This window comes from Phycodurus eques, chromosome 10 (genome assembly GCF_024500275.1).
Source record: "Phycodurus eques isolate BA_2022a chromosome 10, UOR_Pequ_1.1, whole genome shotgun sequence".
NCBI lineage: Eukaryota > Metazoa > Chordata > Actinopteri > Syngnathiformes > Syngnathidae > Phycodurus > Phycodurus eques.
Window position 1 is genome coordinate 27,654,100 of NC_084534.1, and position 23,722 is coordinate 27,677,821.

General features: G+C 45.6%; 1 protein-coding gene across 1 annotated transcript; it reads left to right on the forward strand.

Moving 5' to 3' along the window:
• The first annotated feature begins 367 nt into the window (after positions 1–367).
• On the forward strand, positions 368–4,535 carry LOC133408874 (myc proto-oncogene protein-like). Its single transcript, XM_061688212.1, has 3 exons — positions 368–567; positions 1,619–2,166; positions 3,239–4,535. The coding sequence occupies exons 2-3, from the start codon at positions 1,626–1,628 to the stop codon at positions 3,775–3,777; spliced, it is 1,080 nt and encodes a 359-aa protein (XP_061544196.1). The 5' UTR covers positions 368–567; positions 1,619–1,625; the 3' UTR covers positions 3,778–4,535.
• The last annotated feature ends 19,187 nt before the right edge of the window (positions 4,536–23,722 follow it).

The window sequence follows — 23,722 nt, forward strand, 5'->3', positions numbered from 1 at the left end:
ATTAGCGAGGCGGCGTCTCCTCTCAGTCCACGTGTGTAAATGTGCTCCCTTTTTACCGCCATCCTTTTCCTTGAAACGCAGCCTGCGCCCCTGCCCGGTATCCCTGCGCCGGCGAGACGAGCTAGACCCGACCCCCGCGATAAACGTCGCGGTGGCCGCCTTCGTCGCCGGTGCTTCCGCCCGGACCGGATGCGAAGGGCGACGAACGGCGGCGATTAAACGACAGGTCGCGAGTCGGTGCGCGATCGGTGGCCGGTTGGGCGGTTTTGGCGCCGTTTTCCGTCGCGGAGGGCCACCGGCGAGCCGCGCCCATAAAAGCGCTGCGGCCGCGCCGGCCACACCCACTTTGTGCGCTGCTAGCGAAGCGGCCGCTCGCTCAGCCCGGAAACGCACCGCACCGCCCCGCAACATGCTGCCTGGCTCCCGCTCCGACTACGCGCGACCACAGCGACTTGTCTTCACCACCGAGTAGCCGTCCTCCTCGACCCTCGTGGACTTTAACCTCCTCGGATACTTTTCTTCCACTTCGTTGAAATCCCGACTGGTTGTTCGAAAGCACAGCTACCGGTAAGAACGCTTCTCTCTCCTTTTTTGTCTTTGTGACGAGTAAGTTCAAAGTGTACCTGACGACAACCGGGGGCCGGTTGAGGGGAACTGAACTGTGCGTGGCTTACGTTGAGTAAATGTGGTGGCTCAAGACGCCGCTGGGTGTCGACGGAATGCAGAACCCCGTTCGGAAATGCGCACATTTGCCCCGAGCTGCGCAATTACTCGAAAACCACGCCACTCGTTGCTAATTGTGCACCGTCTACGTTCGTGTAATGTGCCGGAAAGTGAATCGGCGTCGGTGTGTGCGCTTAAAACGAAATTCAAATGCAACAAATTCGCACACGTGGCTTGTCTTCCACGCTGCACTCGGGCGTTCTTTAAAGGCTCACTTAGGAGCAGCTGCGCTACGCCAAAGCCTCATTAGGAAATGCGCGCATTTTTCACCAGCTGCTTAATTGCTCCCAAACCGCGTCACTCTCTGCGAATTGTGCGGCTTCTGTATTCCTTTTTTTGTCTTGGAGAGTAGATCGGCGTCGGTGTGCTTTGTTGAAACGAACTTTAAAAAATAAAATAAATAAATAAAAATTCCCACGCGTGGATTCAGTTTCCACGCTGCACACAAGGGCGTTAAATGACTCCCCGACTCTCCATTCAATCTTTTGTACAGTGGGTGTGCGCGTCAAACGCACGCGGCACACAGTGTGGCTTTGTTGTACACGGCGAGCACGCGCCACATCCACGCAGCATGTGACGCGATCGTGACATGACCTCCACGCCCTGCCGGCTTCGGCGTGTGCGGGTCCAAAGCCAGAGAGCTTGTGCTTCGCTGAGCGGCTGTTTGACAAAAATGTCAATTGTGGAAACGCCAGCCAGCTGTTGCTGTGACGTGGGGAGCAGAGGGCGTGGGGCTTTTTGTCGGGGTTTAGCAGCCATGGGTGGATCCCCAGCGATGTCAACACGAATAAAAGGGAGCACCCGACTTTGGAGGAGTTGACTTTCCCTCAAGCGTGTGCAGCGGATGAACGCGCTTGTCCGGATTTTAACGTAGATTTTTTTTTCTGGTCTGCAGTTTGAAAATGTTGCAAAGCTTCGCCCAGCCGCAGGACTGGCTCTACTCTGAGCCGCTGCTCTTCGACGACGACTTCTGCCAGAGCTTGATGAAGGACCTCCAGTCGCTGCCCACTCCCCCGCAGTCGCCCCCCACGAAGGCGGCGGGCGCCGCCGGCCGGGGAGGCGAGCCCCTCTCCAGCGGCGACCAGCTGAGCTTCGTGTCCGACATCCTGCTGGAGGACCACGACATGCAGCTCAACTGGAACTGCGCCTTCATCCACGAGAAGGCGGGTACTTTCGGAGGCGGCGGGGGGCGTCGCCGCCGGCCCTCGGAGGAGGAGAGCGGCGAGGACGGCCTGTGGCGGTGCCTGGCGTCGGACAAGCCGGCGTCGTCGGTGCTGGGCTCCAGCCCGCTGCTGTCGGACATGGACACCGCCATCTTCGAGGGGCTCGCCGGCTCCACGCTGGACTGCCACGACCTGACGGAGAGCCGGGAGAGCGGCGAAGCCACTTCCGACTACTGCTCCACCGGAGGAGAGATGTCCACGTACTCGTCCAGCGACTCCGGTGAGATCGACGGACCCGACGTGTCGCTGCTCTTTCGGGTCTCGCCACGCTCGTGCTTTCCTGCGTACTAATATATGTATACGTTTTTCAAAGTGTGGGCGGGGTCACAGCTGGGGACTGACAGCGTAACGGAAGCGCGAGTGTTCTTGTGTGTCTCAAACCATTAACATGTCAGTTACTCATTTCACTGACTGCAGTCCACTGGCAATGCCGCTTGCTGACCGTTACCCACACAGGAAGTGGCAATTTTTTTTTCTCACAACTATTTAAAAAAAAAAAAAAAAAAAAAAAAGTTCGAGACGTACAATAAATATATAAAAAAAATAATTTAGATTTAGATTAGGATTCATGTATTGTGTTCCTTACTCCTTGTTGTCCTGTCCAGGACACGCTTGTAAAGGAAGATTTTTAATCAGGTTTAAAAAAAATAAATGTATAAAAGCATTCGTCATATGAAAAATCCATTAAACTACTTAAAAGGGGTAGCAATATATAGTCATAATTTCAAAATAGTTTTAATTCATGAAACCTTAATACATAAAAATTTATGTTTGAGAATATTTTTTTAAATTTATAGAATGAAAGTATATTTCAGAACATATATTTCAGAATTTTTTTACTTTTGTAAATAAAAACTAGAAAAATATTTATATCAGAAAAAAATAACGCTAACAAATTCAATGATTCAAATTTAATTTAAAAAAAATCTAGAATATTTTATGAACTTCATTGCACTAAAAAAACATTTTTGTTGAATTCTTGAATTTCGTTTAAAATATTTTTCATGAAATTAAATTGTAGATTTTTTTTGTGCAAATGTTAAATCAATTTGTATTAGAATTGATATTGCTTTAAATCATAAAACTTAAAATATGCAATTTTTTTAAAACATGAAAAAGGGTTAATGTATGATTTGAATTCCCCAAAACTAAACGATGTATATAATATAATTTTAAAAATAGATATATTTTAGTTTTTTTAGAATGTTTATAAAGTCCGAAAAAGAATACAAAAATTTTGGGGGGGGGGGCGACGCGATGTGTTTAAAGTCTCGACTTGTGTCGTCTCGCAGAGGAAGAGATCGACGTTGTGACGGTGGGGCGCCGCCCCTCGGCCGACCCCTCGTCCCGCCGCCAGAAGCGGCGGGACGAGGAGGAGGAGCGCTGCGCTCTCCGGCGCCACCACTTGGAGATCCAGCTGCAGCACAACTACGCCGCGCCGCGCCCGGCCTCCCCGCCGCCCTCCTCGTCCAACAAACGCCCCCGCGGCGGCCATTGCGCCGCCTCCTCGCCGTCCGCCCGCCACCAGCAGTCGTCGCGGCACGCGGCCGACGCGGAGGACGAGGAGGAGCGGCGGCGGACGCACAACGTGATGGAGCGGCATCGGCGCAACGAGCTGAAGAACTGCTTCGTGCGCCTCCGCGACAACATCCCCGAGCTGTCCCGCAACGACAAAGCCTCCAAGGTGGTCATCCTGAAGAAGGCCACGGACTGCATCCGAGGCCTGGAGGGCCACGCCCACCAGCTGCAGGCCAAGCGCGACAAACTGCGCGCCAGGCAGGAGGAGCTCAAAGCGCGACTGCAGCGCCTCCGGACGCCGGCCCGCTCGTGAGGAAAAAGGGAAGGAGGGACTTTTTGGTTTGTTTGTTTTGTACAAAGACAAGCTTTTTGCTTTCAGGAATGAGGATTGTTGGGTTTTTTTCGTACAAAGATGAGCTTTTTGCTTTCAGGAATGAGGACATTCTGACAAGTACGCACAAAGATGGACATTTCGGTCACAAATATAGACTTGACACGTTGCGATGCCTTGACTGCTGACTGAACACACACACACACACACGAACACGAACGAGGTCAGTTCTTGCGCGACTCGCAAAAAGTTTGGGATTTTGGGCTACGGGCTGAAATTCCAGGATGGAACTAAAATGCCTTTCAGTGACTCCACCTCAACCTGCGAGACCGGAGGAGTTACAGAAGGCATAGAAGTGGGTTTCACCTGTAAAGGTGAATTTTGGATTCATCTTGAAATGACCCCACAAGGCCCGATATCCCGAACATTTTGGGAGGAGTGTATTCAGGATGTCTTTAGCCATAGCAACCAGCAATCCCTCCGCCGTCAGCGATTTTGATGGCCTTCCGATTATTAGTTTTTGTTCTGAGGGGGACGTAAAGTTCCAGGAACTTCTTCCTTTGTCGGCATTTGATGCCTTTGATGCGCGATGGTGTCAAACTCATTTTTGTATCATTTTGGTGTTTTAAGATTTATCATTCTATACATAAAATGCTCACTAAGTGGAAATTGGTGACAGATATTGAAGTATACAGTGGACCCCGCATATTCGCATTTTTTTTCTGGGAACCCCAACCTGTTTTATTGGTAGTTGTTGTTTTTTTTTTTTTTTTTTTTTTTTCTCCATGGCATTGACTTAACCTGTTTAATGTAATTATTAGGGATGAGCGAATACCAGCCTTGCTTCAAGGTATCGGGTACATTTAAAGGCGGCCGATACCAGCTACCTATACTTTAGGCCCCCCCAAAAAGTCCCCCTCGCCAGTAGTTGGCGCGACACTGCGGCTGTTTGACACATACGACTCATCGAAAACAAAGGTCTTTGGTTAAATACATCTGTCACTGTGGTAATTTAAATTTCATGTAAAAGTTACTAGTGGTATCGGTCCAAAAAAAAGGTATGGAATGTCCCTAATTATAAGGAAACAAAAAATATTTCACAGGTTTTTGCTGCTCACGGGGTCCACTGTTCCACTATTGTTCAGTTTATCTTAGAATGATTAGAAAAACAAATGCTTGTAATATTTGTTAAAAAGTGATGACAAATTCCAATTTTGGCACAAATCTTATACCCAAATGAAAATAAATTTTTCAAAATCCACGATGAAATTGACACTTGGTTTGTTTGGGTGGGCCTGATCTGGCCCCCGGGCCTTGAGTTTGACACCTGTACCGTAACCACGCCAAAGTTTGTCGTGACTTTCCGGAAGGAACACTGTGACACTCGAGTTAGCCGTTTTCCTACTTCCTGATGTCACGGCGCGGTCCATTTCCGGAGTTTTCTGACGTGAGGGTGATGAAATGTGCCAGGATCACTGCCTCTCTTTGTTTTGTAAAATGTATTTTTAATGTTGTTGTTTTTTTTCCCCCCTTCTCGTTCTTCTTCCTGACATTCCCTGTTGACGAAACAGGAAGTAGCTGCTGTGATCCTCTCTGATTGGTTGATTGTCTTTAAATGTTCAGACTTTTGGTCAGGAGGAGAGCTCCGTCGTCGCAGTCTTGCCGGGAAGTTGTTGTTGGTCGTCGAAGCAAAAAGACAGCAGGGATGAGTTTGAAAAGCTACCTCCGCCTTGTCACGCCCCCGCCACTCCCCCACTGTGTCCACCGTAGCCGCTCATCAGTGGCTCATACTGTACAGATTTTTCTTTTTTGCTTTTTTTTTGTTTGTTTTTTTTATTTTTTTTATTTTTTTATTTTTTAAAATGCACATTTATTTTAAAATTGTATCATAAATTATTTTTTTTTATTTTTCATTTTTTTTATAGGGTTTTGAATAGTTTGTGAATTGAAAGATGTTCTTTTTTTCACCAGCACTTTTTCTTTTTTTTTTTTAGTTAAATTAAAGAACGAGAGTTGGGAAATGTCTGCTTGGATTGTCTGCACACAAATTTCTTATATTATTATTGTTGTGTTATTCTCGTATGACACATTTTTGGGACTTTCTGCTGTATTGTCTGTCACACACAAAAATAAAATGGTCCTATCGGCAATATAATAACATTCTCAAAAGTAAGGCCATCCTCATATGACAACGGTTGTCTCAGGCTTTATTCTCGTAAGATTTTGGCTTCTAAAATAAAATTAATTTTCTATTCTTGTAATTTCACAACATTTTCATCACAAAATTGAGACCTAATTCCTGCAATAATTTGGTTTGATGTTAATTCGCTTGTGAAATTATAACTTAAAAAAATCAATCTCATATAATTAAAACAATTCACATGAAAGTCTGCCCTTTTCCCCTATTTTGACTTTCTCGTAGAATTTAATTCAACTTTACAGTATTCTAAAATGTTTTGTAAACAATTTCAAATCTCAAAATCATCTGACTCCTCACATTTTGACTTGATTCTCATTGTTTAAAATCAATTTCAAGATGTGCTTCAGATAATATTGAAATACTGAGCATTTTTCTCATAACATTTCAACTTTGCAGTACTGTATTATCTTAATGTGGGGGGGGGGGGGGGATCTCAAATTAAAACTGTTAAGAGTTAGTCATGGACTAAAAGTATTTCTGGAGAGGCAAATAATTCTAGTGAAAATCTTCAACGAGTCCACTTCTTCAGCCAGTTGCACATACGAGATACGCGAAGTTTGTCTCGGGGTCAAAAGTGTGAAGAAGTGAGGCTTCTTCCTGTGGGCGCATCACTATGGCGTCTTGCGCAAGACCGGCTCACTCTATGGGTCTCCGTGGACGCGTTTGTGTACGGACGCGTGCGTGTTTTCAGACATACTATCTCGGGTGATTTTGGTGAGAGAAGCCGGATCCACCCTGGACCGGTCACTCGTCAAAACCCAGTCGAAATTCGAACCGGGACGGTGAGGCAGACTTGCTAACCGCTAAACTGCTGCCTTTGAATTGGATTGGACATTTTTGGGACAAACTCGACAAATAAAGATGATTTTGATACTGATTCGAGTCCAGACTTTGACTAGGGCACTTCATTGTCTCGAGGTCATTGTCTCGCTGCAGAACCCAAGTGCGCTTCAGCTTGAGGTCACCAAATGATGGCTGAACATTCTTCTTCAGGAGGTTCACGGTTCCATCAATCGCAGCAAGTTGTCCAGGTCCTGATGGGGCAAAGCAGTCCCAGATCATCACACTACAAGCGCCGTGTTTGACTGCTCGTATGATGTTCTTTTACAAAAATACTGCGTTACATTTACGCACACGCCTACCAAAAAGTTCAACTTTCATAATAACAGGATCATCAGGATTGGGTGTGGTCAGTGAAACTGAACCCAACAATGGGATTAGCAACAGTTCCCAATTCCTCATTTAACAAAGGGGGGGCAATTACGTTTTCACACAGGGCCGAGTAGCTTTAAATGGTTTTTTTTCCCCCCCCTCGATAAATCAATCGACCCAAAAAAAATGCCCAAATGTACTTATTTACTCAACTACGGAGGGGTCAGGCATCCACGTCGGCACAACGTTGCGGAACAACGCTAATCGCCACATAACCTAGGGAAGTCCTCAGAGGGTTTATGTGCTGCCGTTTTGGTTAGCAAACGAGTGCAAATAGATGCAAAAGTCGAATAAGTCTACAATAGGCGCGAATGATTTTTGTTTCGTGCGGGTTGCCCGTCACATTTGAGCACAATAAACACACACTTTGGACATGACACTCGACACGGCAAATCGACTTTGGACAGTACGAGCGCACACGTTGAACACGACAAACTCACACAGGAGGAAGAAATACGACAAGAAGGAAGTCATCTTCTATAGTTGAATTTCTATAAGCGCAAGGACGCAAGGACAATGAACCCTTAATGTTATGAGATTTTGAAGTGTTTTTTTTTTTTTTTCCATTTTTAGGCCTGAAGAAAGCTTCTGCAAGCGGCTTCCGACTCGAGCCGCTCGTCAGTAGGCGGACGAATGACAAAAGGAAAAAGAAAACAACGGCGTGACGTCAAAGGGGAATTTTCAAGCTTCTCTGTTTTGAATATTCGATTTCCCCCGCGGGCGCGGTGCTGCCCCTCGTTTACACCGAGTCGCTCGTCGACATCGTTCGACGACCGAAACGCGGCTCAGTGAGAACGGTCGCCGCAGCGGAGGAGGCGCGCTTTCACATTTGGTCTCCAGGACCAAGTTTTCGACCGCGGGGTTCAAGAAATGGGTTGGGGTTTCAGATGAACGTCGCAATGCGAATTACGTTTGTTTCCAGTTTGGATTTGGAAGTTTCAAATTATGGGTTCAAACCAGGATTAGATTGCGAGGGTTAAACATTAGGCGTTTAAATTGGGCTTTTAAGAGAGCGTTAAAGGTTTCAAATTAGGGTGTAAAACAGGGTTAGGGTTTCAAATGAGCGTTTTCAAACAGGGCTAGGGCTTCAAATTGGGGTTTTGAAACAGGGTCAGGGTTTCAAAGTAGGGTTTTAAAACAGGGTTGGGGTTTCAAGTTAGGGCTAATGTTTTAAATTAGGGTTTTAAAACAGGGTTATAGTTTCAAATTAGGGTTTAAAAATAGGGTTGTGGTTTCAAAGTAGGGTTTGAAAACAGGGTTGGGGTTTCAAGTTAGGGCTAATGTTTTAAATTAGGGTTTTAAAACAGGGTTATAGTTTCAAATTAGGGTTTAAAAATAGGGTTGTGGTTTCAAAGTAGGGTTTGAAAACAGGGCTAGGGTTTCATAACCTGGTTAGGGTTTCAAAGTAGGGTTTTAAAACAGGGTTCGGGTTTCAAAGTAGGGTTTCAAAACCGGCTTAAGCTTTCAAATTAGGGTTTTAAAACAGGGTTACGGTTTCTAATTAGGGTCTCAAAATGGGATTATGGTTTCAAGTTAGGGTTAAGGTTTTTAATTAGGGTTTTAAAACAGGGTCAGGCTTTCAAAGTAGGGTTTCAAAACAGGCTTAAGGTTTCAAATTAGGGTTTTAAAACAGGGTTACGGTTTCAAATTAGGGTTTCAAAATGGGATGATGGATTCAAGTGAGGGTCAAGGTTTTAAATTAGGGTTTTAAAACAGGGTCAGGCTTTCAAAGTAGGGTTTCAAAACAGGCTTAAGGTTTCAAATTAGGGTTTTAAAACAGGGTTACGGTTTCAAATTAGGGTTTCAAAATGGGATGATGGTTTCAAGTGAGGGTTAAGGTTTTAAATTAGGGTTTTAAAACAGGGTCAGGCTTTCAAAGTAGGGTTTTAAAACAGGGTTACGGTTTCAAATTAGGGTTTCAAAATGGGATGATGGTTTCAAGTTAGGGTTAAAGTTTTTAATTAGGGTTTTAAAACAGGTTTAGGGTTTCAAAGTAGGGTTTTAAAAGAGAAACTAATTAGGGTTTCAAGTTTGGGTTAAGGTTTTAAATTAAGGTTTCAAACCACTGTTAGGGCTTCAAGTTAGGCTCGTGTACGTGCTTCAAATTCTGAAGTTTTTAATGAGAGATTCAAACTTGGTTGTGTTGCAAACGAAGGTAAGGTTTCCCATTTTGCTCAACCACGGTTACGGTTTTAAATTGGAGCTTGCAGCCAGCATTAGGGTTTAAGGTTAAGGTATCAAATGTGAAATTCTTGCGTTACTACTGCGCTGGCGATCCGCTGTCTGGATTGTCCACAGCTCCTCCTCCTCTTCATCCTCCCCCTCCCCCTCCCCCGCTACCGTGATGGCTGTGAAAGTCGTTAAACCGGAGCCCCGCCGCAACCCCCCCGGGCGCCTTCGACCCCCGCTAACCTCCCCCCACCCCGCATAAAAAACCCCGCCCCGCCCCCATGATGGGGAAACCTGCCAGCTGTGTTTGCTGCTGTTGTTCTTGTTTGTTGCCCACACACAGAAAGAAAGAAAGAAAGAAAGAAAGGAAGGAAGGAAGGAAGGAAGGAAGGAAGGAAGGAAGGAAGGAAGGAAGGAAAGACCCCACCCTTGTCTTCTCTGCCAGGCGTGACGCGATGGGAAGTCAGAGCAAGAAGCGAAAGTGTGTGAGAGTGTGAGAAAGAACACAAAGCTTCCACAAGTGGAAACTCAACTTTGCGTACGCCGCCGCCCGAGTCAAGCGGAAAAAGACAACGGCGCCGTTCAGCGGCAGCGTTGCCCCGAAGTGCGGGCAAAGGAGGACCACAGCTGCCGATACACTTTCGCCCGTCGATTGAAGTGGACAAACAGTCAAAGACGCAAATTAACACGAAACCCTAACCGACCAAAAGTCGAGATGAACACTCGATTCACAAAGGCCCCAAAAACTCAAAGTAAGAAAGAAACGCGAGGACCCAAAACGCGCACGACAACAGAAAACGAGACAAAACGACAAACATGACAAACCCAGCGAACTACATACAAACGGACGAGACAACGGGGCACACCCGGACAAGACACGAGTGGCTGTCGGGAGCCGATTGGTCGACACGGGGTGACGCCCAAAACCGAAACCGCCGCAAAAGACGTGAACATGTGACGCAAACTAAATCCAATGACAACCAAGTCAGACACACAAACACAAATATGAAATGAGAACACTCGTAAGGAGCGTGGAGACGTCGCGCGCGTGTGCAGATTGTCGGTCGCAGATGTTGACTCGAGGCAACTGGACGCTTTTTCTTGTTTTTCAAAGCAGCGACCCGAACCGCGTCGAGTTTCGACATTCTCGCGCCGGACGGGAACGTCCCTTCTTCTCGAGACGCAAACGATCGGCCGATTCTTCACCCCAACGAGTCCTCTGAATCCAATTTCACGTGCGTTCATGTGCGTTCATGTGAGCGGTCACATCCGCAGTTATACGAGGGTGTGCACACTTGTGCATCCGCGTTCTCACTTGTCTATTTTTATTCTTCCTCGCGACCATTCGGAGCGGATTAATAGCATTTCGATTCATTCAAACAAAGGCTGATGCACTTTATGCGCAATGCTATGCTAATGCTCGCATGCTAGCATCTGGCAGCGCCAAATGGTAAAGAGCGACAGTGAGCGTTGAGCGCACAGCTGCAACACACAAACGCACGCATGCACGCACACACAGACACACGCACACAGTTGAACAAGTGCGCAACTGTGCACGCCTGGCGCACGCACGCACGCACACATTCACACACACACTGAGGTGACACGTTGACAAATTAGCATGAAAAATGATCGTTGACTTCCAAGTTCTAATGGACAGATAGCTATCTAGCTAGCTAGCAAGCTAGCTAGCTAGATAGATGAGAGTTCATATGCAAATGAAATGGTTGTGCACAGCAGAACAACGAGTGTACACGTGCGCGCGTGCGTGCGCGTACAGCGAGATCCTTCATTCCGAGACGAGCGGCGGCGAAGACAAAATGTTTCTTTTCTTTGATATGATTTGACACGGCCACACGCACGCCGCAGCGGTCTCATACGGACGTGAAAGACTTTTTTTATGACCTTTAAAAATGGATCTTTGTCATGTTTTTTGACATCTGGACACGTGAAAAGTGTATTTCGGAGGTGATGATTTCGTGCTTGTGAGGTAAATTGGGTAAATTCCGGCTCCTCCGTTGCGCATTTAATTCCCAAATTTGGCAACAGCATTTGTCCAGATTTTTTCCCCCCGCATTTCTTCCCGGTTTGGTGCGAGGCGCCGCAACAGACGAGACGGCGTCGGTGTTAGCGACGGCGAGACGGGCGCGTGAAGACCGACACCCGACGCCCGCTGGCGCCGCCCCCGTCGTGTTGAAAGCGTTCACGCGTCGCGGCGGACGCCGCTGTCGACCTCATCCAATTTGGGGAATTACGGAATGCCGTGTCGCCGTCCGAAAGGTCGCGGTAGACAGACGGAAGGAAAAATCTGAAGTGCGTTTGACTTCAAATGCTTCACCGCGTGGGCTCCGTTGCAAAAGTTCCCGCTCGGCTCTGGAGGTCCGGGGGTCCCCGCAGCTCCCCCCCCCGCCTCAGTGGCAGCCGAGTGACGGCGAGCGGGGGCCGAGCTGCTTAAATGCGGCTCCGCGGGATCAGCCGATGGGCCGTCAACCCCCCTTGATTCGTGGGACAAACCGGAGTGACTCCTAATCTAGCGGGGACACCATCCTGAGCCACTTCACGGTCAGCCCTTAATCCACTCCGGGGGGGCTTCGGGACTCGCAAATGCGGGGGTGGAGTGCGGAGTGGGGGTCTGCAGTTAATGAGGGAAAATCCTCACGGGGTCAAAGGTCTTGGAAGGATCCACAAAAGAGTCTTGTCCGTCGGGACCCCCGACACCTCCTGCCGAGACTCATTTTGGGATTCAATGCGCAATTGTCGCGCTAATCTCGCGCGTTGGCGCCATGCGTTAAATGCAATTAGCTTCTCCAAAGGAGGCGGCCAATCGGGAGGAGGCGTCCGAGTCTCGAATGTCTTAGCGGCCCCTTAGCATTAGCGTTAGCAACTGGAAGCGATGACATGACAACAAAGCTTTGAAAAGGGGTTTCAAGTGGACATTTCTGGAAAACATCAGCGGAGGTCTTTCTGCGTAAAGCAAGGGTGGGCAAAATATGGCTCGTGGCCCACATACAGCACCCTAGAGGTGGGAGGTAACAAGCTACATTCACGCCGTTACGAGTACGGCGGTGTCTTGAGATACAAGTGTAATTTGTTCCGTGACCATGCTCGGAACACAAAATAGGACTCACAGGGGTGTCGGACTCAATCTTGTCGCAGACCAAACTGTAGTTCTGGTTTCCCTCATGAAAACATCATTCATACACTTATATGAATTATATATTCATTATACGCAAATTCGCGGTTCAGCAGTCGTGGATTCACACACGCACACTTGTTACATTTATATGTTGATATCCCCAAAATTCTTAAATAAGAGGGGACGAACCGCTAATAAGCATTCTCAGGATTAGTTTCCCCCCCCCCCCCCCCAAAAAACTAAAATATTAAGCATTTAAAAAACTAAATAAAATCAATTGGAAAAAAAGAAACAAAAATTGAAAAAAAAAATCTCTACGTGCCAAACCGATGTATAATTCCCAGCTCTTTTCCAAAAAACGAATCAAATAATATTCAGGTAAGTTAGTTTAACATATTTCAATTAAGTAAATTCAAAGGACATTCCCCCCCCCCAGTGTATTACAACAACTTGATTTTGGTATTATGACATATTAGTTTCCCATAAAATTAAGACTTTATTCTTTTCTTGATAAGTAGGACGCAAGCAACAGCTAAAAAAAAGAAACTCGTAAGTTGGGGCACTTGTAAGTCAAGGCACCATTGTGTCTGGTTTAAAATTTAGGGAGCGACACTAAAAAAAAAAAAAAAAAAAGCACCTGAAAAATCTACTTCAGTACAGCAACAAAGTATTTGTAGTCGGATACTTCCCCCCACAAAAGGTGGCGCGTCACAGAGTTTAAAAGAATACCGATCGATGTCGTGGAGCATCTGCGTAGAATTCTTCCGCCGTAACACAAGAAGAACGCGAGAATCTGAGAACAAACGTGAACAGATGGAGTTTCTGGGATAAAACGCACACACACGTTTTACCAAGAACCCCCCATATTTTCCCCGGAATGCAACCCAGTACCACCCATGGCCAAGTCTCTCCGCCTTTCAAAGTCTGCCACAAGAAAAAAAAAAAAAAAAGGGAGGGTGACTGGGGCTTGGGGTGGGGTGGTCTTTACAGCTTCTATAATATGAAGGGGCCCACGTAAAGCGCTGTGAGGATCTCCCCTCACTGTTCATTATTGTCCGGTCTTGTTTTGAGCTCAGACCTTGAAAGTGTGCTGACTGGTCATCGCCACTTGCACACATGATCAAACGGAGGCTATTATTTGGGGGCGCACAATGGCCGATGACAGCAGAGGTGAAGGTGGCGGGGGTCCTCCTCACAAGATGGCAGAACAATAGGTTAGCCCCACCCTCTTCTTTTCGGTAGCCCGTCTTAACTAATCACAATGAGTGCGTCGCCAAGATCAAATAAAAAATAAAATGACTAAAAATTCTTCCCCTGAAAAGTCTAAAAAGCTCTAAAAGTGAAGCCCTGCGAAAACCTTCCGGATGCATCCGGAAAGTTTTCACAGAATCAATACATTTTCCCTCTCACATTCCCAAAATGCCCTAAAATGGCAATGTGATTTGTTTTGGTATTTTTTATTTTTCAAATTTATGAAACCAATAAATCAATGAGAAATCTGCTGGTTGAAAAAAAAATATTAGAGAACAAAAAGAAAATATATGAATATCATTTTTTTTTAGAAATACTGTAGGTTATTTTAATCATAAAAGAATAATGATGATCTAATTATTTAATTCGATAAATGAATAAAAACTAAAATAATTATACAAAAATAATAATAATGACATCTTAATCAACGGATTTTAGGAAAAATGAATGCAAAAACAACTTTTGATCATTGGAAAGCTCGGCTGCTGCAAACAAATATCAACTCTGTACCACAACAAAGGCCGACGCTGTTATTTTTTCAAGTTTCTAACAGGCTGAAACAGCCCTTCGGAGCCTGCCAATATATATATATATATATATATATATATTTTTTTTTTTTGGGGGGTACTTTTTTTAGATGCGCGTATGTGCGGACTGCTGCGGGAGGCTACTGGAAAAAAACCAAAAGAAAAAAGAAAAAAAAAAACAGGATGAAAAGACGCTCTTGGCGCGGTGTCAACAGTTGGAATAAAATGTGATGCGGTCGCAAGCGAACGATCAGAACCAATGCAAAACAGCTGTCAGTCAGTCTGACTACTTGGTGACCTCCCCATTTCCAAGAAACACGTTCTCACACACACACACACACATTCACACGCACGCGCACACTAAGAGGTCATACAGTGCGTGCGCACATCGTACAGAGTGTCTGCATGTGTACGTATGCAATCCCTGCATGCCGCAGCGCACGAGGGGCCGTGATCGACCGTTTGCCCTGCCGGCCAATGGCCTGAGAGGACGCTCTGCTCACGGCCAATCGGGAAGCGGCTTGCGGCTCCACGTGGAGGACGAGGAGGAGAAGGAAACAAAGGCAACTCAAGCTAAAGTTCCGTATGGTGGCACTGAACTCAACTGTATTTAACACAAGCGCATGACGTAGCGTTGCCTTAGGAAAGTCCACTTAGCTTAATGCTAACGACCAATGCAAAACGCTATAGACGGGCTAACAGTTAGCATTGGCGTCGTCGTGTTATAACGCTTCAAGAAACGGACAAGTGAGCGTGCGTGTTTTCAGAATGCGAGAGGAAACCGAAGTACACGGAGACAAAAACCCAACCCAGATTCGAACCGAGAACATCACACCGTGAGGCAGACGTGCTAATCGCTTCCCCGACGTGCTGCTCCAAAAGTTGAGTCGTCAATCCGTCCATCAATTATCAAACGAAGCTAACACGCGTGTTCTTGAAATGTGGCAGGAAATCGGAGTACCCGGAGAAAACCAAACCAACGCAAGCACGGGAAAACATGCAAACTCCACATCAGATTCGAACCCAGAACCTCTCGACTGTGATGCACTAACCACTAGACCGCCGCGTGTACCCAACTTTGTCTTACTCAAAAAGCGCGCATTGTCTCGTAAACCTGCCTTTTGTGTGTGTGTGTGTGTGCGCGTGTTACTATTGACCCAGGACAGGAAGTGCGAGAACAAACAAGCCCATACTGTCGCTTAGCCTCAATAAAGACGGCTTAGCTTAATGCTAACAAACAATGCAAAACACCACAGACAGGCTAACGAATAGCATCGGTGTCGTGCAGACGGACAATATATAAATAACCATTCTTGATCCAGCTTGCTGAGTCAGTTGTAAAATAAAATTTCCGCCTCTCTGTATTGTACTGCCCCCATGTGGCCAAGACGTGCACACCAGGAGCAGCACAATGTCCAATGAATTGAAGCAAAAAAAAAAAAGGGGTTAAAAACTGCTTAATTCTGTACATTCTATTTCCTACTGTACGTTTTTTATGAAATATATTATAGAGTGCTGTTTTTCTTCCCCGAGGTGGCCAAGACGTGCGCACCAGGAGCAGCACAATGTCCAATGAATCGAAGCAAAAAAAAAAAAAAAAAAAAAGTGGTGAAAACGCCTTAATTCTGAACATTCTATTTGATACTGTACGTTTTTATAAAATGTAACATTATTCTGATTACGAACAACAATAGTACAAACGTTGTTGTCGTTTTTGGAGGGGACAAGCCTGAAAACGAATGAACGGTCTTCGCATTCATTTCAACGATTTGAGATATGGTTGTTTTGACTTATGAACGGGGTCAGGAAACAAATTCAACTTGCCTCTCAAGGCGACATGTTGAGGCATTTTTTCATCGACGCGGATCGTCGTCGACTTTTTCAGAAACAATGAAAATGAGGCTACTGACGTCAAAATGTAATATAACAATTAAAAATACGATAATATAATGTGTATATTCTTAATCTTTAGACATACTCCATATAGACAAAGCAGACAATGTAAAAAAAAAAAAAAAAAAAAAAAAAAAAAACGGACGGGGAGTTGCAAAGGAACACATAAACGAGAAATTCGGCGCTCATGAAAGCGCTCTAATCTCCTTGCTGGAGGTAATAAAGCTGAACAGATGAGCTTAGCTGCTGACACTTCGTTTTTTGTTTTGTGGCCCCCCCCCCCCCCGACCGCGCACATTTACACCGCCTGCAGATGGTCTACTTTCTTTTTATGGTTTATCATACAACAACAGCAGCAACATGTACACATGAAGTCACTCGAACACGTTCGCGTTAAACCCTTCCAGCGCAGATTCCGTTGTGATTGTCCAGATGCTTCTATTGCAGCAATGTGGCAACACTCGCGCGCAAACCTCAACCGCTCTACGGGGGGGGGGGGGGTCGTGATGACTTCCTTGTACACACACACACAGAGTGATGACTCAACACACACTTTCATTTTCTCCTCCTGTGGCCCGCGCTGCATCCTGAAAATGGATCTTCATCTTTAGATCGCAGTGACGCGTCACCTGCGGTCGGGCCCCGGGGACGACCCGGGACACGCCGGCCGGCCTGGGAGCGCCTCGGGAAACCCCCCCGCCCGGCGCCCCCGGACCTATTCATGACATGCAAACAAACGTTGAAAAGAAATGGTTTTAAAAATCAGACAAATTTGGCAGCTTTTTCTCTGTTATACCACGCTACTAATACTAAAGGACAAAGTAAAACAAAGTAAAACAGTCAAATGTTCTGTCTGTAATTCATATCTTTATTGATGTAAGAATTGAGACGTTATTTTATAATTATTAGGGATTTTATTCTTCTGAATACCAGAGTGGGGCCCTCATTTTTGCAATTTGGCAGGTAGCGAACGCCTCTTCAAAAAAGAGCCAAAGTGTGCTTGCTTCAAGCTGTTTTTTTGCCACTCCCAGTTGAAGTTTACTGCCGAGCGAAACACAAAAGTAAGACAATGACACACACGTATTTAACCAAAGCACATAACTTTGGCTTACAATTTTCTTCGCGCTTCATGTTCACGTATAATGTGAATGCCATTGACGGACTTATGGAACTCGTATGGATGAATAATCAGTCTGCGTTCATGGGGAACTACAGAACTTGGAGAATATTGACTGTTGAGAGGCTGACGTTACAAGGATGTGGACAATTTGAATTGAAACAAGCAATCGATCGTTTTGACTCATGCGATCATCATTCATTTGTCGATTAATCGATGAATTGTCGCACCTGACGGGAATATTACTGCGGCAGAGTTGCGACTGTCTCTGTGTTTCAACGTGAAATCGACTTGTATTATATGTACAGTGCGTATGCATTAGACTGCCACCTTGTGGCCAAGGCGCGCATGCCAGAAGGAGCAGCACATGTCCATTGAATTAAAGCAACAACTGTTTAATTCCTTACATTCTATTTAATTTTGACATTCCTGGATGTTTCTCAACAGTACAATACCGAAGAGTGCTATTTTTCGTATTAAAAAAAAAACATTACAAGTTTTGGGGAGGTATTATTTTTTTTTTTTATTCTTTCAACGGGGAGGGTTGACTTGAGGTGCAAATGATTTGAGTAATTATAATGTGACTATTGGAGTGTGGTCAGATCAGTTTGTTGCCAATCAAACTCGGAAGTCTCGCCACCACTGAGTGTGTTAGCGCGAATGCGAACAGGTTAGCAGGGCGCTAGTTTCAGTGGAACTAGTTTCAGTGAAACCCCCCCGACTCGTCCCTCCGCAGCAGACACCAGGTGTGAGATAAGCGTCGACAGAAATGTTCCGCAACGTTGCCTCGCGCGCGCGCGCATGCAAATAGCGACCCCTGAGGCCGTGACTCATTTGAATCCGGCCGAATTTGCCGGAATGTGCGTGGAGTAGCGTTAACGTTTTCCTCGGTAAAACATGTCAACTTGGAAGCAACGGCAATGTCTCGCCGGGGTGAAGGACACGAATGGAGAATATTTGCAAGGAACGGAGTCTCGCGCTCGTTCGCTCGGAGACATTTTGGCATCAGCTGTCCGCACAAGGCCGCCCGGCGCCGACATTTGAGCAGAGGCGCGACGAACGCTTGCGCGCCAGCTGGCCGCATCGCCGAAGACCTGTTACGTAACTTACTGAAGGCGACACTCGAGGAACACGCGCGACCTCGCGACGGCCTTCCAGAGAATGTGCGTGTGAGCTTTTCTAAGGAGAATTGTACAGTGAAATATGGAAACCGTTTCTAGAGAGGCAGCGGCTTGCTTAAGATTGTGGCATTTTTCAAAATTAATGAAAAAACATGAAAAACTACCAAACGAAACTTACTTCCAATTTCAACAATATACTAACGCACGCGAGCAACAACGATGTTCGGCCACTTGTTGAGCACAATAAAAGAATCGCACACACGGCGGCCTAGTGGTTAGCGGGTCCGCTTCACAATTTGGACGTTCAGGAATCGAATCTTGCATCAATCCAGGTGCTCAAAATGAAATGCATTTTTCATCTTAAGAGAGTAAAGTTGCTACTTGTTGCTAGGCAGACTTTGTAAGCGCAATCCAAGAATTTGCCACGAGGTGGTTTCCTTGGCAACTTGGGGCAGAGGGCTTCACTGCCCCACACAGCGGAGAAAGGACAGGGAAAATGGCAGTAACTTTGTTTATTTAATATGAAGCAAAAACATTCATCGAATTAAAGCAATATATATATATATATATATATATATATATATATATATATATATATATAAATTAGTGGGCAAGACTAAAATTTCAGTGTTGAGATAAAAAAAAAAATGTCTGTACTTGTTGCTTGGCAGAATTTGCGTGCCCAATCAGAAAGAAACAAGATAACCCAGACACGTGCCGGTCAGACATCTATTTCCTTTATTTCGACACAAGAAAAAAATATTTTTCAGGCTGAAAAAAAAAAAAGGAATTACATACAGGATGAAAAAAATATATGTTATGGTCTGTTTTAACCACACCGCCATCTGCTGGTTGTGGTGGGGCACTGGCCAAATGGCCCCTTATGATAAATCAGCTTAGAGAGATACACACGTAAACTCACTTTATATTTAATAAACATGAGCGATGACATTTTTTTCTTTTATTTCTTGACTTTTCAGCCTTTTTCATCTAAAACGGTCTCATATTGAACCATAGTAGAGCCCCCCCCCCCCCCCCCCCCCCCTCCCAGCCGCCGCCGCTTAACAATGTACTCATTTAGCTCAGAACATCTGGTTCTTTAAGTTACTGCTCCCCTCTACACACACACACACAACCATATGGGGGTCATAACCCCCCCACCTCACAAAACAAGAATGTTCAAACGCAGGAATTTGCTTCCAGCTGTTGGTGTCACTCAAGCATTTTGCATGAAGTATATAGTGAAGTATACATTCACACTCACAACAACAGGAGCTGCATCGAAAGTTGCAGGGGGGGAATAAATCGTCAAGAGCGGCCTTCAAGAATGTTCTTACATGGACGTAACTGTCTGGAGGTCTTCCGGAAGTCCAGCGTGAGGGTGTTGAGCTCCGAGGCCGATCAGATCACACGACTCGGAATGTTCCCCCCCCCCCCGGGAGATGCTGCGGGCCACACGTAAAAGTCAAGATGTGACCCGGCCGGCTTCACAGCGTTCACTTCTTCTTCTTCTTCTTCTTCTTCTCCTTGTGGTCGCGGGACGCATAAATAGTGATCTTATCGCACTGCCGCAAAGAGCCCCCGGTTCACCCGCCGGCATGAATTGGTGACTTCATTTGCATCGTGCTGCATATCACGCGGCAAGAAGAACAAGAACAATCCTTCAGTGGCCACGCAAGATATACAACTCGTGAGTCTCGTGACAAGTTTATAACGGGACGTCAGCAACCGAACAGGAAGGACAGAGACGGACGGAGAAGGAAGGAAATGGTTGAAAGATGGACACACCGGAAGGAAGAAAGCGAAGGAGAAACGAGGAAGATGCAAAAAGGAAAGAAAGAGAATGGAGAGTAGTTGAAGATGCGAGAAAAGAACAAGGGAGAAGGACACAACGTGAATGAGACAATTGAAGAATAGGACACAAAGGAAGGGAAGATGAGAAGTCACAATTGAATGGCATGAGTAGGAAAGGAAAAAGAGAAGGACAAGGAAAGAGAAAGGAGACAAGTGAAAGATGAAACACAAATGAGGACAAGGGAAATGGGAAAAGGTGAAGAATAGGAGGGCAGAAAGGAAGGAAACACGAGACGTCGCAATTGAACGACGACAGTCGGGGGCAAAAGCGACGGACGTAAGCAGGAAACGAAGGACACAAAATAGGGGCGAAGAAGATGAGAAGGAAGGAAGGGAAGGATGGAAAGAGAAAGGAGACGAGTCAAAGACGCGAGAGAAGGAAAGAAGGAAACATGAGGACAAGTGAAAAAGACAAACGAGGAATAGAAGAACACAAAAGAGAAGAACATAAGAAAGAAACAAAGGACCCAAAGAAGACAAGAGAAGGACACAAGAAGTCACAAGTGAATGAAGTCCGCATAGAAGCAAGTATTTGATTTGATTTGATTTTTTAATTATTATTATAAAAGGAAGTGTTCAACTACAGAGGAAAAGCTTAAATAAACACACGACCACACACCCACGCACACACATGGCAGACTCAGCATTTAGGAATGAATGGAATACCCTGCAAGCTTCCCGATTGGCCGAGAGAGGCACGCGGGCGGCAAGGAATGCAGCCATTGGCCGGAAACGTGTGCAGGCGCGGTTGAAGTGCACTCACTTCGGCTCTGCTCTGACAGCCCGCTTCGACTGACGCAGTTGTGTTTTTTTTTTTTTTGTTTTTTTTTTTTTTTACATCTGACGAATGACTAAGAGACTTTTATTCCCGTCTTTGTCCCCCCCCCCCGCCGAACACAAACACGTCGTTCCGGGAACAGCACACGAGCGGAAGTGAAGCGCGTTTGTTGTTCCGCTTGAGTCAAACCGACTCACTGGATAAAAATGATCACGCACGACCACCAGTTGACTTTTCCCAACGCAATACTGCTGAAGTGCGCGCGCGGCCCCCATGACCGACACGCACCAGAGAAGGAGGTAGGAGACAGCGCAAGTGAAGGACATGAGGGAAGGAGGCAAGTGAAGGACACAAGGGTCAAAGAAACTACGAGACAAAAGGCAGAAAACAAAAAGGATGCAGAAGAGAAGGACGCAAGTGAAGGAAAATGTCAGATGTCCTGACATTTATTTGTGTGTGTGCGCGTGCATGCATTTGTGTGCGCGCAAGTGCATGGATGTGTTCACGTGTGTGTCTGCCTAAATGTTTGCATGTGCGTGCGTGTATACGTGCGTGCCTATCTGCGTGTGTGTGTTTGCGTGCATGTGCGAGTGTTCGTGTACGTGTGTGCATGCATTTTTGTGTGAATCTGAGTTTATGTTTGTGCATGCATGTTTGTGTGTATGTAGGTGTGTGCGTGTGCGTGTGTGTGTGTGTGTGTGTGCGCGTACTCAGTCGTATGAGGGGCCGTTAGGGACATTATTCAGGATTAGCTCTCACACTTACTGTTCTAATGCTCTCATACACACTTGTCAAAGGCTCTCATACACAACACTGAAATGTTTTTGCTCATAAACGCTAGTGAAAACACTCAAAGGCACAACTGAAGGTTAAGCCTAACTTAAGCAGTAGCGTTACATAGCATTTTTTTGAATGTATATATGTCGTCTTTTAATGTGTAAATGCTGTAGGAGACGACGTAATGGTCGGCCAATCAGAAGCCGGGTCGTGTATTACGTAGGGCTCGGCTGGCTCGTCGATCAAGGGCGAGACGGATGCGGATGTTGCCGGATAAATGTGCCTTTCGTGTGAGAGCGTTTGATTCGTGTCAATGAGAGCATCTGAGTAGTGTAAATGAGAGCCTTTGATGAGTGCAAATGAGAGCATTTCACTAGCGTTAATGAGAGCATTTGAATAGTGTAAAGGAGAGCATTTGAGTACTGTAAATGAGAGCATTAGAGTAGTATCAATGAGAGCATTTGAGTAGGCAATGAGAGCATTTGAGTAGTGTTAATGAGAGCAAGACTCGTGTATGAGAGTGTTTGAGTGGTTTTAATGAGAGCCTTTCAGTAGTTTGTGTGTGTGAAAGCAATTGAATAATACGTGTGAGAGCCAATCCTGAATTATGTCCTCAACGGCCCCTTATAGTATGAGGGGCCGTTAGGGACATTATTTTTACAATTCAAAGGCTCTCATACAAAATACTGAAATGTTTTCGCTCATAAACGCTTGTCAAATTCTATTATAAAGACTACATAAATGGGGATGAGTGCGTTTGATGCGCAGGTGAGCGTGTTTGACAAGCGCTTATAAGAGCGTTTGAGTAGTGTTAAGGACAGCAAGACATTCAGTTGTGCCTCTGAGTGTTTTCACTAGCGTTTATGAGCAAAAACATTTCAGTGTTGTGTATGAGAGCCTTTGACAAGTGTGTATGAGAGCATTAGAAGAGTAAGTGCGTGAGCTAATCCTGAATTATGTCCCTAACAACCCCTCATAACCGTGTGACAAACTAGACGCTTGACAGACTGGATGTGCAAATGTGGCGCTCCTCCTACGACCCACAGTTCACAAACACACACACACACACACACACACGCACACGCGCGCGTGCGCACCCACACACTTCCTACAACTGGAACAACACGCTGGGGAAGTTTCATTCATTCAACTCTCAGGTTTTGTCAACGCGCTCATTCACACACTGATGTTTCAACGGCTGCTGTTTTCACAAGCGCTTGCCTACACAATGGTAAACACACACACACACACACACACACACACACACACACAGTACTGTAAGTGAAAGCTACTCGGCTAATAATCACACGAATTTGGTCGAGCACGAAAATACAGCCTGCAGAGAAACGGTTGACATTTGACACATACTGTAGCTTCTTTGGCTGTATCACTTTTTTCAGCTCATACCTTCAAGGTCAAGGTCAAAGTTCAAGGTAACAGCAAGGAACAAATACGACACAGATTTGATCCGTGCATCTTCAAACTTGGTGGACTTCGAGTGGACGAGACAGAGACTTAGCTGATAACGATTCGGTCAAAGTTCACCAATCGCGAGTAAAAATCTAAACACCAAAAAAGCACTCCAAGTCATATGGCAAATGAATGATCTCAACAAGGGCTTTTTAGATATATTACTACGTTGTCCATATGCTCTCATATAATGACATAAAAACTAGAAACCTTTTTTGTGCAATTTTGTGCCTCTGGAGTTCATGAGCAGCAAGGTGGAAAACTGTATTAATAACAAACCACATTGAGTCACATATCAAATTAAAGGTCTGGATGAGGGCTTTTCAGATCTACAACCATGTTACTGATATACTATCATATGATGACGTAATAACCCCAAAACCTCGACTCATTGCGCAATTCCTCGCGCGTTTTATGTAAAG

Coding starts and splice junctions, on each gene's coding strand:
- LOC133408874 (XM_061688212.1), top strand. CDS start 1,626: ATGTTGCAAAGCTTCGCCCAGCCGCAGGACTGGCTCTACTCTGAGCCG. Junction 2,167..3,238: donor GTACTCGTCCAGCGACTCCG/GTGAGATCGACG, acceptor GTCGTCTCGCAG/AGGAAGAGATCGACGTTGTG.